This window comes from Dermochelys coriacea, chromosome 1 (assembly GCF_009764565.3).
Source record: "Dermochelys coriacea isolate rDerCor1 chromosome 1, rDerCor1.pri.v4, whole genome shotgun sequence".
Classification (NCBI taxonomy): Eukaryota; Metazoa; Chordata; order Testudines; family Dermochelyidae; genus Dermochelys; species Dermochelys coriacea.
Window position 1 is genome coordinate 322,320,284 of NC_050068.2, and position 14,627 is coordinate 322,334,910.

A 14,627-nucleotide genomic window follows, 5' to 3' on the forward strand; every position below is an offset into this window, starting at 1 on the left:
ATTAAATCCTACAAAAGTTCCTGATAGAGCTTATGGTAAAGAAGTTAATCATCCCTATTTCTGGAGGCATGGGTCACTTCCTTGTGGCCTTGCTTGCTACCCGATTAATGCAGTAATTTAACCATCTCTAAGCATCATCTAACTTTCCTACAAACCCCCCAGATTCCTCCATAATATGCGATGTTGAACATGTGGTTTAAGTACCTGATTTAGACTTAATCAGTATTAAGTCTAAGTCTCACCATGTGCCTTAGCACTACAGCTAACAGTAACTGATCCAACATACCACATGTATTACAGTAACTAAATGAAATGGGTTGAGAAAATCTTAAAAATTCTATTGATTTTTAATTTTGTCATAGCATTTTAAGGAGTTTGCTTTTTAAAAGGATACAGAGCACAGTACTGAATGCCATGTTATGAGCTAGTCATGACTCACATCCAATATCATTTCAGTCAATCTGCAATTGCCCCAAACCAGGATAAAAGTGTCACATCATAAGCTACAAAATGGAGATACACAGTATGTCTACCCCGCAATTAAAAACCCACAGCTGATTGGGACTCGGGCTAAGGGACTGTTTAACTGCAGTCTAGATGTTCAGGGTCAGGCTGGAGCCCGGGATCTAGGACCCTGTGAGGTGCTCGAACTTCTAGACTACAATTAAACAGCCCTTTAGCCCAAGCCCCACAAGCCTGAGTCAGCTGGCACAGGCCAGCCATGGGTGTCTAATTGCAACGTAGACACACCAACAGTTAACATGCATCATGTACTTTATAAACAATTTGCATGATGTTAGACAATTACATCATGCATCATCATGATGGCTCCTTTGTAGTCACTATAGTACATAAGGTCAATCAGTTCAAGAGACTCACAGTATACAAGATAGCGTGCATTAGAGAACAAAAACAATGGCAATGCCATAAAAAAAAAAAAAAGGCTTGTAAGTACAAGTTCATGTACAACATCCTTATTGAGGTTATAAAAATGTTACTGTGTAAGCAATATAATAAGATTTGTCCTTCTCAAAATAAAAGTGAGTTTACTTGCAAGTTTCAACCTGACAAACATCTACTAAAATTAAAATTTCAGGGAGAGCAAGGGAGATTAAAGGAGGTGGTGCTTATAATGGAAATACTGACACAGGCTATCCTATTGTAGCATGAACATACTCATCTTAATGCTATATGCTCACAAAGAATGCCATACCTGCACTTAAACTTCCTCATGGCACAGTCCACAACCCAAAATGGAATAAAGTGACTTTAGTGATATTTGAAAAAGTACTTTTACTCACCCTCTTACACAACACAGCCAGAGTAGATTGTGAAGTACTAATATACTTACAATCATTCTTCTAAAGCAGGATCAAGTGACTGGCCATGGGCAACTGGTATTTCACCCCCCCCCCCGAAAAATGCACAAACTCATGGACAGGTTCCTCCTCCTGTTCCATATCTACATGAGCTCATTTGGAGATGCTATGTGCCCTGCTTTCAACATGTCTATGACACACAGCTGTCTCACACCTATTAGGCACACAAAGCTCTATATGAAAGCTACAAGAAAGCAATTTCTGGATCAAGAACAGCTAACTCAGACTAAACTCAAGAAAGACTGAAGTAATGCTGGCTGGAAGGAGGAAACACCTCCAATACCTACTCAGGACATTGAGATCCCTTCCTATCACAGGCATCTTCCCTTCATTCATCAAGAATTGTGCGGCCTCAAAGTCTTGCTCAACCAGTGACTGTTCTTAGATGCCCAGGTAGTGGCAGTAGTGAGATATGCCCTTTTCTACCTTCTGCTTGCTAGGAATATTCACCACTTCCTATCAACCAAGAATCTGGTCACCATAATTCATTTCAGTTATCCCTTTCAGACAGAGATGACCCATACTCACTGATAGTGGGGAAAACAATTTAAAGGTTCAACCATCCCCAGAACAGCTCGAGTCACACTCACACAGGAAGCCTTCCTCCCCTTACTTTCAGTCTCCCCTCCAGGAAAGCAGCAGCCTCTCCCTGAAGCTCCCTGCTGTTGCTCCCACCTCTCCCTGTGGGATGTAGCTCATGGGCTGTGGCAGCTGCCATGCAGGGAGGGGCAAGGTTGCACCATGTGACTGAGCAGGTCCAGAAAAAACTGGCAGAAATCAGGGAGGTGGGGAGGAGAAAACATGATCCCGTGTGCTCCTCTCCCCCCAACCTAGCCTCTGCCTTCAGAGTACATTATTATAATCCAGTGCATCTGGGGCTAAAGGTTAAGGTAATGTAGCAGAGTGTAGCAGTTTGCATTCTCAGCAAGACAGATCATATCGAGGATGCAACCTTTTCTATCCAGCATAGAACTATTTCATCTAGCATCTCAAGTACTGCAGCAGCCTTTTCACTAGTCTTGACAAATACAATCTTCCCCACCGATATCCATTCAGAATGCTGCAGCAAAGATCATTGTCTTAGCCTTTCACATTGGCCATATCACCCCGCTCTTTGCATTACTTCATTGATATGATAGAGAAGAGGAGGAGGCCAAACACAAGCTACTTGTCTTCACTTTCAAGGCTGTCATAACCCCTGTCCCCACCCTGCCTATCATTTCTCACTCCTGCCTCCAATTGGCCCATCACATCAGCTTCCACCACCCACTTGTTACATTTTCAAACAAACTCCTTCATGCTTTCTCCCATGCATTGCCTCATACTTTGGAGAAGATCCCCATAAAGATCCGCAAAACTAACTCATTATCTTCCTTCAAAACTATACTTCACTGTGAGGCCTAAAAAAAAATAAAAAAACAAAACAAAAAAAAAAAAACCTTGACAATGGTTAGGCTGTCTGAATACAGACCACTGCCTACCATGCTAACCGATACTTACTCATTCTTTCTTTGCAATTCCCAATCTGTCTGTATCAGTTATATCTAGTCTTATACACATATTGTTAACTCTTTGGGTCAGGGACTGTATTTTTGACAACACCTAGGACAATGGCGTCCTGGTCCATGACTGCAACTCCTAGTTGCTACGATATTACTATAATAACTACATCATTCCTGTACTCTGCACTTTTGGTTGGCTCCCAGCCTCATCTTCAAAACTATCAACAACTCAGAGCCCACCGATGGCGTTCAGCTTTCCATCCACAAGTCCTTCCTAAAACAGTTGTGCACCACTGAAACAAGGCTTCTGACCACGATAGACAAAGATAACGCATTATTAGTCACGGAGGCTTGACTGTTGGATAAGTACTGTTACGCCTGCAACTAAGAGGGGAAGGGAAAGAATTGTTGCTCCATTGCTCCTTTGGAACATATGACCAAAATGAGCACAGAGAATAATATTTATTTTGATTCAGTGTTAAGGGTTGGGTAGAAATGCATTTTTTATAACTTGTGTACAGTGAAAAATGTGTAATACCCTTAACTATTATTTGTTTTCTTGCTCTTAAAAAGAAAATCAATATGATTGGCAGCACTTGTGCTCCGTTCATTTTTCTCCACACCAACCTCTTACCATAACTTCTAAGCTAATCGTTTTGTTCATTGCCTGCTGATATTCTGGTCAACAGTGAGAGCCACTGCCAACGTCTGGACTCACATTGGATTGAACACCTAGATATAAAAACTAAAAAGGGACACTTGCAGGCCAGCACAGTGGAATTAATTGTCAGTGCCTGAGATCTAAATGCTGTGGGTTTCCAATCACAGACTAAATTCAAAGGCTGATAGGATCCAGGAATGCAGCATATTTGGGAGGCAGATCCTCTGTTGATGTAAGCTGTTATAGCTGTACTGAAGTCAATGGAGCAGTGACAAATTCACACCAGCTGCAGACCTTCCCTTTAGTCCTTGAAAAGGAGGGCTTGACATCATTCAGCAAAGTACTGTGGACGATCAAAAAATCGTGCTGACAGACTCCAAACATACATGAACTGAAAAATAATGTAAAATAAAGGAAGAAAAAGAAAAGAACCCTCAGGGTTCCTCTTCAAGGGGGAAAAAGAAAACCCAGAGTTCAACAGTGGTAAACAGTCAGTGGGTCCTGTATATCTTCTAAAGGGTAGTAGGTACTCTAATAATGATTGGATCTAGAGATAAGCTTAGTATGGCATTATATTGAGTCTTCGTACGTTAAAGTACGAACAGTACAATGGCAATATGCTCCATCTAGAATGAATAAGAGCATGCACATGGCAATTAGAAAAGGCATTCTCCCATCTGAATGACCATGGTGCCTTTTGGGCCATCAGAAAAATACCAAGTTTGTGGATACAGCTGGTGAAGAAAGAATTGTTCAGGATTCACTTATTTCCCTGCCAAGACAAGACACGAGTTTTCAAGTTCTTTATCACTGTGGATGGCTTCCCTTCTCATCCCCAAGCAGATGGATCACCTCCCCTTTTATTACGTAATATCCCTGTGACAATTATAATTAATTGCTTGCATGGACAAAGAAAAGCACATTAAATATATATTCTAATGAAATTTTATAGCTAGAAACGACAGAACTAGTAGCATGTGACCTCCAAGCTCTGTGCAGCTAAAGCTCCAAAAACTCCCACAAAGCCACAGATCAATTTGGAACACAGGAATTGTTGGATGCTAGATCTGACCAAGTTTCATCTAGTCTAGCATTCCATTTTGAACGGTGACCAGCACTTGATGGTTCAGAAGATGCTAGAAACCACACAGTAGGTGGATGTGGGATAATCTGCACCAAATTAAGGTCCCAGCCTAGTTCTTACTGTTTAGAGATATGCTTGACGAGTTAAGCCAGAGGTTTTATATACCTCCCAATACTCTATTTTTAACATTAACTATTATACATATTCTCGTTATCCAGTGACAATCCCTCTTTTACTCTTGCTAAATTCTTGACCTCTAATGTCCTCTGGTAATGAGTTGCACAGCCAAGTATAAATTGTATTAAGAAGTATTTTCTTTATTCAGTTTTGAATTAGACACCTTTCATTTTCATTAAATTACCCCTTTGTTCTTCTGCTGTCAGGAAGGGAGAACTAATGCACCTATTCTGCTTTTTCTATACAATTCTTTATATTGTACATTTATCATGTTCCCTCTGATTCACCTCCTTGCTAAGGTAAACAATTGCAGTCTTCTCAATCTCTTCTCATGTGAGAGTTGTTCTATGCCCATGATCATTCTCATCTCCCTTCTTTAGGTCCTTCTAATCTACAGTATCTTTTTTGAAATGTGGTGATGAAGCTGAAAACAATTAAAAGCTAAATTAGCTAAGAAAAAAAATTAACAGAAAAATGTGAAGTTTTAAAATAAATGAAAATAAAATAAAAATCAAAAGGAGGGAGAAAGGTGATAGCAAGGAATATAAATTAGAAACTAGGAATTATAGAAAACTGAGAAGGGAAGCAAAAGGACAAGGAGGAATCTATGTTCCGTAGAGTTAAGGCCAGTAAGAACTTTGGTGTATTAAGAACAAAAAAAGGATCCTGCTAATGGTACTGTTTCATTATTCGATAGAAGTTGTAGGATTATCAATAATGCACAAGAGACAAAAACATTTAATAAATATTTCTTGTTATGTATTGGGCAAAAGACAGATATATTCACATATGATATTATGATGAAAAAGAAGAAATACTTTATACTCTAATAGTAACTCAGGAGGCGGTTAAAGTAAAACTACTGTAATTAGACATTTTAAAAAAATCAGAATAATCGATAAGGCCAGAGGAGACCACTGTGATCATCTAATCGGACCTCCTCCATAACACAGGCCCTAGGGTTGTGTACTTGATCAGTCCAAAAATCATTAGTTAACTGACTGGTCAAATATTTGAAAGAACTAGTTTACTAGAACAGTAACAAAAAAAAAAAAAGTAAAACCATAAAAAAAATTTATGGTCTCACATATATTTAGCTTTCTATAGATACTTATGCCTAATTAAAAAAAAGTATCTCAAAAAAGGCAGAATACAATTCAATGAAGTTGTATAAGAAAAGGAAAATTGCACCACAATGCAATCAGAACGTTAGGTTGCCACCTACATAAGGGTATTCTTGCAGGAACATTTGACAATATTTCGCCACAAATCGAATAATAAGCAGTCAATTGACATGCTTGCCAAGCCTACTGACAGGCCATAGAACTTCTCTGAATTACCAAAAAGAAAAGGAGTACTTGTGGCACCTTACAGACTAATAAATTTATTAGCCCATAAGCTTTCAGCTCACTTCATCGGATGCATTTGGTGGAAAATACAGAGGGGAGATCGACATACACACACACAGAGAACATGAAACAGTGGGTTTATCATACACACTGTAAGGAGAGTGATCACTTAAGATAAGCCATCACCAACAGCAGGGGGGGGGAAGGAGGAAAACCTTTCATGGTGACAAGCAGGTAGGCTAATTCCAGCAGTTAACAAGAATATCAGAGGAACAGTGGGGGGTGGGGGGGAGAAATACCATTGAAGTTTTTTTGTTGAAGAATAGCCATGCTCAGGTCTGTAATCGAGTGACCAGAGAGATTGAAGTGTTCTCCAACTGGTTTTTGAATGTTATAATTCTTGACGTCTGATTTGTGTCCATTCATTCTTTTACGTAGAGACTGTCCAGTTTGGCCAATGTACATGGCAGAGGGGCATTGCTGGCACATGTTGCATATATCACATTGGTAGATGCGCAGGTGAACGAGCCTCTGATAGTGTGGCTGATGTGATTAGGCCCTATGATGGTATCCCCTGAATAGATATGTGGACAGAGTTGGCAACGGGCTTTGTTGCAAGGATAGGTTCCTGGGTTAGTGGTTCTGTTGTGTGGTGTGTGGTTGCTGGTGAGTATTTGCTTCAGATTGGGGGGCTGTCTGTAAGCAAGGACTGGTCTGTCTCCCAAGATCTGTGAGAGTGATGGCTCGTCCTTCAGGATAGGTTGTAGATCCTTGATGATGCGTTGGAGAGGTTTTAGTTGGGGGCTGAAGGTGATGGCTAGTGGCGTTCTGTTGTTTTCTTTGTTGGGCCTGTCCTGTAGTAGGTGACTTCTGGGTACTCTTCTGGCTCTGTCAATCTGTTTCTTCACTTCAGCAGGTGGGTATTGTAGTTGTAGGAATGCATGATAGAGATCTTGTAGGTGTTTGTCTCTGTCTGAGGGGTTGGAGCAAATGCGGTTATATCGTAGCGCTTGGCTGTAGACAATGGATCGAGTGGTATGATCCGGATGAAAGCTAGAGGCATGTAGGTAGGAATAGCGGTCAGTAGGTTTCCGATATAGGGTGGTGTTTATGTGACCATCGCTTATTAGCACCGTAGTGTCCAGGAAGTGGATCTCTTGTGTGGACTGGTCCAGCCTGAGGTTGATGGTGGGATGGAAATTGTTGAAATCATGGTGGAATTCCTCAAGGGCTTCTTTTCCATGGGTCCAGATGATGAAGATGTCATCAATTTAGCACAAGTAGAGTAGGGGCATTAGGAGACGAGAGCTGAGGAAGCGTTGTTCTAAGTCAGCCATAAAAAAGTAGGCATACCATGGGGCCATGCGGGTACCCATCGCAGTGCCGCTGATTTGAAGGTATACATTGTCCCCAAATGTGAAATAGTTATGGGTGAGGACAAAGTCAAAGTTCAGCCACCAAGTTAGCCGTGACATTATCGGGGATACTTGATCGTAGTCCATTATCGTAGTCCATCTTTGTGTGGAATGTTGGTGTAGAGGGCTTCTACATCCATAGTGGCTAGGATGGTGTTTTTAGGAAGATCACCAATGGACTGTAGTTTCCTCAGGAAGTCAGTGGTGTCTCGAAGATAGCTGGGAGTGCTGGCAACGAAGGGCCTGAGGAGGGAGTCTACATAGCCAGACAATCCTGCTGTCAGGGTGCCAATGCCTGAGATGATGGGGCGTCCAGGATTTCCAGGTTTATGGATCTTGGGTAGCAGATAGAATACCCCGGGTCGGGGTTCCAGGGGTGTGTGTGTGCGGATTTGTTCTTGTGCTTTTTCAGGGAGTTTCTTGAGCAAATGCTGTAGTTTCTTTTGGTAACTCTCAGTGGGATCAGAGGGTAATGGCTTGTAGAAAGTGGTGTTGGAGAGCTGCCTAGTAGCCTCTTGTTCATACTCCGACCTATTCATGATGACGACAGCACCTCCTTTGTCAGCCTTTTTGATTATGATGTCAGAGTTGTTTCTGAGGCTGTGGATGGCATTGTGTTCTGCACGGCTGAGGTTATGGGGCAATTGATGCTGCTTTTCCACAATTTCAGCTCGTGCACGTCGGCGGAAGCACTCTATGTAGAAGTCCAGGCTGCTGTTTCAACCTTCAGGAGGAGTCCACCCAGAATCCTTCTTTTTTAGTGTTGGTAGGAAGGTTTCTGTGGGTTAATATGTTGTTCAGAGGTGTGTTGGAAATATTCCTTGAGTCGGAGACGTCGAAAATAGGATTCTAGGTCACCACAGAACTGTATCATGTTCGTGGGGGTGGAGGGGCAAAACGAGAGGCCCCGAGATAGGACAGAACTATTTCCCCATGTTATTTCTCCCCCCCACCCCACCCCCCACTGTTCCTCAGATACTCTTGTTAACTGCTGGAAATAGCCTACCTTGCTTGTCACCATGAAAGGTTTTCCTCCCTCCCTCCTCTGCTGCTGGTGATGGCTCATCTTAAGTGACCACTCTCCTTACAGTGTGTATGATAAAACCCATTGTTTCATGTTCTCTGTGTGTGTATATCAATCTCCCCTCTTTTTTTCCACCAAATGCATCCGATGAAGTGAGCTGTAGCTCACAAAAGCTTATGCTCTAATAAATTTGTTAGTCTCTAAGGTGCCACAAGTACTCCTTTTCTTTTTGTGAATACAGACTAACACGGCTGCTATTCTGAAACATCTCTCAATTACCGTAATTTCTGTTTGAATTAGTGCCTCTTAGAAAACATCCAATCTTCATTTTAAAGATTTCCAGTGATGGAAAAATCTACTACATCCCTTGGTAAGTTGTTCCAATGGTAACTACTCTCTCTCTGTTAAATATGTCATGCCTTATTTATAGTCTCAATTTGTCTAACATCAGTTTACAGCCACTGGATCTTGTTATACCTTTATCTGTTAGGTTAAACAGCCCTTTATTAAATTTTTGTTCTCCATATAGCTATTTACAAAGTGTAATCAAGTCATCCCTTTTTGTTAAATAGATTGAGCTCCTGGAGTCTATCACTATAAGGCATGCTTTATAATCCTTTAATTATTCTCGTCGCTCTTCTCTGAGCTTTCTCCAATATGTCAACACACTTCTTGAATTATGGACACCAGAACTGGATACTGTATTCCAGTAGCACTTGCACCACTTCCAAATAGAAAGGTGTACAACGGAATCCAGAGTTTTAAAATAACTAGCTGAACAGCTCTCCGGACCATTAATGTTTATTTTTAATAAGTTTTGGAACACTGGGGAAGTTCCAAAGTACTGAAAGAAGGCTAAGATTGTGCCAATATTTAAAAAGTTAAGAATGATCTGGCAATTATAGGACTGTCGGCCTAATATCAATCTCAGACAAAACAGTGTGGATAAAAATCAATTGTTAAAAAAACAATTTTTTTAATGTATATTAAATACAGGGTGTATGTTTTTTAAATAAACTAATTTAAAATTCAATTTGAAATTGACAACTTGTTAAAGCCTAAACTTACTGTGATCTGTTAAAATAATTGAGATTAAATATAAAAATAATATTAAAACAGTACATATTTGCAACCAAGTTTTAAAGAAAATCAAACCACTGAATTTGTGAAAGTAACTGGCTAAGCACCTGGAACCAGAATTTGTTGAAGTACTAAACCAGATTTTGACAGCAGTAGTCTCTTCTGCAAGTGCAGAGGGAATATTTTCTTCATTAGTTCAGTACAATGACTAGTGCAATTCAAAGTTAAGAAACCAACTGGGAGCTGAAAAAGCAGGAAAGCTTGTTAGCCTCTTCCAATCTAACATTGCACAGAAACTAAGTGTGAGAGAATGACGTCTAAAATCTTGAAGTACATGGTAACCAGAATCTATCAGTTCAGTTCAGTAACTACAGATAATACTTCCTTGTTTAGTAAACCAATGGTTTTAAATGCAAAACATATTTTGATAAACTATTTTAAAAAAAAAAGCTGGTTTTGTGCATTTTAATTGAATATTTATCCAAATAAACAAAATTAGTAAAAAATTTATCTAGTAAAAAAAAAAATGCATCACTATTTTCTAACATAATAGAAAATATAAAAATTAAGAATCTGACTAGATGTAAGTTAAGATATACTATTGCTTAAATAAATGTGTATAGATATATTGTATCCTCCTGGTTAGCAAAAAGCAGCACCAATTTAGTAAAGGCTATATTTAACATGTTTTAATGGTTATCATCCAATGAGTGTCAACCTTTATTTAAGAAAATAACTAAAAAGTACAGATGTAAACCACAATTAAAGTTGATGATTTAAATCAAGGATTTCTGCTTGCTGATTTAAACCATGATTAAAAATTGGTGTTTAAATTGCTTTGATTTAAAAATCAAGCCACCCTGAACTAAGGGAGAGGAAATATAATTCATGCCAGGGTTAATCAACAGTGTTTTATGGAAAATAGATAGTTTCAAACTAATCATATTTTTTGATGAGATTACAATTTTGGTTGATGAATGTAGTAGTGTTGACATAATATACTGCTGCGTCTACACTACAGTGGTGCAGTTGCATAGACACTAAAGCTTCCATTGCTATAGTAAATCAACCTTGCTGAGAAACAGTAGCTTGGTCAACAGAATTCTTTTTCTACCTAATGCTGTCTACACTGGAGCATAGGTCATTTTAACTACATCTCTCAGGGATATGAATTTTTCCACACACCCTGAGCAACATAGCTGGCTCGACCCAACTTTCTAGTGTAGACCAGCCCTTAGACTTCTAAAAGGTATTTTATTTGATGTTTTTCTACAAGTTATCCTAGTTCAAAGAGGAATTAATTCAAGGAAATCCTATGGGTTGCTATATGCAGGAGATTAGACCAGATGATCATAGTAGTCCTTGCTGTTTCTACAATCTATGAATTACTGCACACAGTGTAATGAATCATTTCAACTAATTCTCCTCTATTCACTACTTGATCGACACACACAAAGATTTCTAACTGAAACCTACTGAGATAAGCCTCTCAAGTAACTGAACAGTTTGGCACATAAAAGTTCCAATTGTTAGTTCAACAACAAAAAAAAGCCACAAAGAAGAATTGAAAGATATCCTGGCACACTTGCCAGCAAGGAGCAAAGAACTCTCGAATGTGGTTGTCACCCAATCAAAGTGAAATTGACAAGAATCAGTTCAGAGACACAAGGTGGGTGAGATAATATTTTTTTATTGAACCAACGTCTGTTGAGAGAGACGCACGCTTTCTGGCTTACAAAGAGCTCTTCTTCAGGTCTGGGAAACTTACTCAGAGTATCAAAGAAGACGGTGAACATGGCTGCAACACTGCATACCTTGAAATATGTGTCAACTACTTATGCTAAACAATCTGTTCCACCTCCTGTTTAACTGTGACGTTCTGAGTAAATTTCCCAGCGCTGAAGAAAAGCTCTGTGTAAGTTCCAAAGCTTGTCGCTCTCGCCAACATAAGTTGGGCCAATAAAAAAGATATTGCCGCCTTCAAGGCATAGGAAGCAGGGAAGTCAATTATTTTTGGTTTACTGTACATCACTCAAGCCAAGCAGCAGAGGACAGTGCTCATGCTCTGCAGCTACCCCTTACAGAAGCACAGTGCAACTTCCAGAGGCTAGTCAGTTTCACGACTGTTGCTGTAAAGCGTTAGCTGTCCTCCAGCCGCTCTGTGCTACAGCGCCGGAGGCCAGACGCTTCTTCTCAAGCCACGGGGACGGGGTGCAGAGCCGCCCTCAGCACCAGGTGAAGGGGCCATTCTGGCCCTAACATACACCCCACGATAACAAGTGACCCCGCCACTAACACCACATAGCCCGGAGCCAGCCGCCCCCCTGCCACGCTCCCTTCCGACAGGCCGGCCAACCTCCTTCACACACTCACACCCTCTCACCTCCCCGGCACCTTCGAGCCGCTCCGCTTCCAGAACTGCTTCCTGCCTCCATCGTTCGCCATGGCTCCCGTCACCTCATCCCCTTCGCCGGAGCGCGGCGCCTCCGCCTGCTCGCTTCCCCGCGGCACGGCCCGCTCTGCCCGGCCTAACTCCTGGGAGTTTACTCCATCCCAACCGCTTCCCATTTACTAGGCGCAGAGCGCTGCCATATTGACACCGGGCAAAGAGCTCTACCCCCATTGGCCGGCGGAGTCCCGCACCAATCAGAAGTAAGTTTACTGACGGTTGGGTCGGAGTCACCCAATCAGGGCCACTCGAGCCGGGGTCGGACGACTGGGAGCAGCTGGCACAGGGAGGTGGGGAGCGAGAGCCAGAGCCGCGCGGGCCCCGCCTGTCGCCGCGCCCCCTCCCTAAAGGCCCGCCCGCCTTGCAGCCGTGGTTTCCCTCCCTTGCTGTCTCCCCACACCCTTCTCGCTGCTCCCTCTCGTGTGTGCGAGGGGCTCGGCATAGATGGTCTCCAGGGCGCCCTGTGCAGACCGTCTCAGGGGTGAGGAGGGTGCTTTACAGACGGTCTCCAGGGGGCGTTGGTCTAGCCTACCAGGACCTTTCCCCTCCACCATTTGGGGCGGGTTAGGGTGCTAACACCAGCGACCAAGTCTACACTAAATAATTAAGTCGACTTAAGTTATGTTGAGGTATAGCCACCTCCGTAATTAAATTGATTTTTCACGTCCACGCTGCGCTCCTTCTGTCAGCAGTGCGCATCCTCACCAGCAGCACTTCCACCGATTTAACCGATAGCGTGAAACACAGACAACCCGGAGCTGTCAGCCTGCAGCAGGGCTGTGCCTGTCAGCCTGGTGAGCTCTGGCCTGTCAGCCCTGGAGGTGGGGCTCCGAGCTGTCAGTCCCAGTCGCAGGGCTCTGGACTCTCAGCCCTGGCGGTGGGGATCCAGCTGTCAGGAGCTGACAGCCAGAACTGTCAACGCGGGGTCAACACTGATGCTGCATCAATCGCAGTACATCAACCTAAGCGCTACGCCTCTTACAGCGGTGCAGTTATTAGTGAGCAACTTACATTGGTGAGAGCAACAATCTAGTGTAAATGGTTACAGAATTTGGTAACCATAGCTACAGTGCTCCCGACTGTGAAAAATTTCACACCATCTACAATGTAGTTGGGTCAACCTACCCCTCATTGTGGATAGAAGAGTTCTTCCATCAACCTACCTCGCACCTCTCAAAGGGGTGACTTTACTACAATCACAGAAAAACCCCTTCCGTCATCATAGTGTGTACACCACAGTGCTACAGCAGCATAACTGCAGCTGCAGCACTTGTAGACCTTTATTGCCCATGACAGCCCATCCCCCATCTCTCTCTCTCTCTCTCTTTCTCTCTCTGGTCATGTCTACACTACAAAATTATGTTGACCTAACTTACATAGGCATATAACCACTGCAGTTATTAAATTGCTTGTGTGTGCATACTTCACTCCTTGTTTTGGTGGTGTGCATCTTCACCAGGAACTCTTGTATCGACTGTATTGTGAGTGTGGGGCATTGTGGGATGGCTCCTGGAGGCCAGTAACAGTCGATATAAGCAACACAGTGTCTACACTGGCACTGCATTGACCTAATTACATCAACCATGACTCTGTGGCACTCAGGGAGGTAGCATTACTAAATCAGCATAGAGAGGTATTTAGGTCGGCAGGAGCCAAATTTAAGTGAAGATACTTCCACCGCTAGACTGACACAAAACAGTTTACGTCAACCTAGCTGTGTAGAGTACACCAGGCCTCTCTCTCCAGCCTACGCTTCCCCTCACATTAATCATTTTACCCTAAGAAAGCTGCAGTTTCAGGTAGACCAGCTGAAGATAGTTTATTTACTATGTATTTGCACTCCATCCATGGTTGGGTTTTATAAGATGGTGAATATAACAAAAAATAATCTTATGGCTAAACCACTGGAATTGGATTTAAGAAATCTGGGTTGATATCCCAGTCCTGTCACAGGCCTCTTGTGTGACCTGGGGCAAGTTACTTTATTTCTTTGTGCCTCAGTCCCATCAATAAAATGGAATACTGTATTTCTTTTTTATTTGCCACAAGTACTCCTTTTCTTTTTGCGAATACAGACTAACACGGCTGCTACTGTGAAACCTGTATTTCTTTTCTAATACTGCTAGACTGTAAAGTCTTTGAGGCAGGAACCATCTCTTGGTATGGGTATGTACAACACTTAACACAATGTAGCTTCAATCTCTCCTGAGGAGTCTAGCCAGCACAAAAAAATTTATGTTGCACTTCTATGAGATTTTTAACAATGGCAATTCTACATGAAGTAACTCATTTATTTTTTCCAGATTCATTTTATTTAGATGAGAAGGGTGTTGGTTGGTTAGTTAGTTTTTTTGGGGTGGGAGGAATTTGGTTTGGTTTATTTGTTTGCTAACTCCATATTCCCTCGCTATTGAATTGGTCTAAATAAAATATGATCTAATTTAATCTCCATCCTAACAATCATTTGTGAAGGCATACCTTCTAATTTGAAAGGATAGATCCCATGA

At 41.9% G+C, this 14,627-nt stretch overlaps 1 protein-coding gene across 8 annotated transcripts in view; it reads right to left on the reverse strand.

Moving 5' to 3' along the window:
* TBC1D22A (TBC1 domain family member 22A) overlaps positions 1 to 12,449 on the reverse strand; it is a 476,952-nt gene extending 464,503 nt beyond the window's left edge. For 3 of the 8 annotated variants that reach the window (XM_043496366.1, XM_043496374.1, XM_043496380.1), the window contains exon 1: positions 12,055 to 12,287. In XM_043496366.1, coding sequence (XP_043352301.1) covers positions 12,055 to 12,239 — 185 coding nt within the window. In that variant the 5' untranslated portion in view covers positions 12,240 to 12,287. Of the gene's footprint in view, positions 1 to 12,054 lie in introns of all 8 variants that reach the window. The other 5 variants (XM_043496361.1, XM_043496359.1, XM_038410573.2 and 2 more) reach the window with 4 other exon arrangements.
* Between the last annotated feature and the right edge of the window lie 2,178 nt (positions 12,450 to 14,627).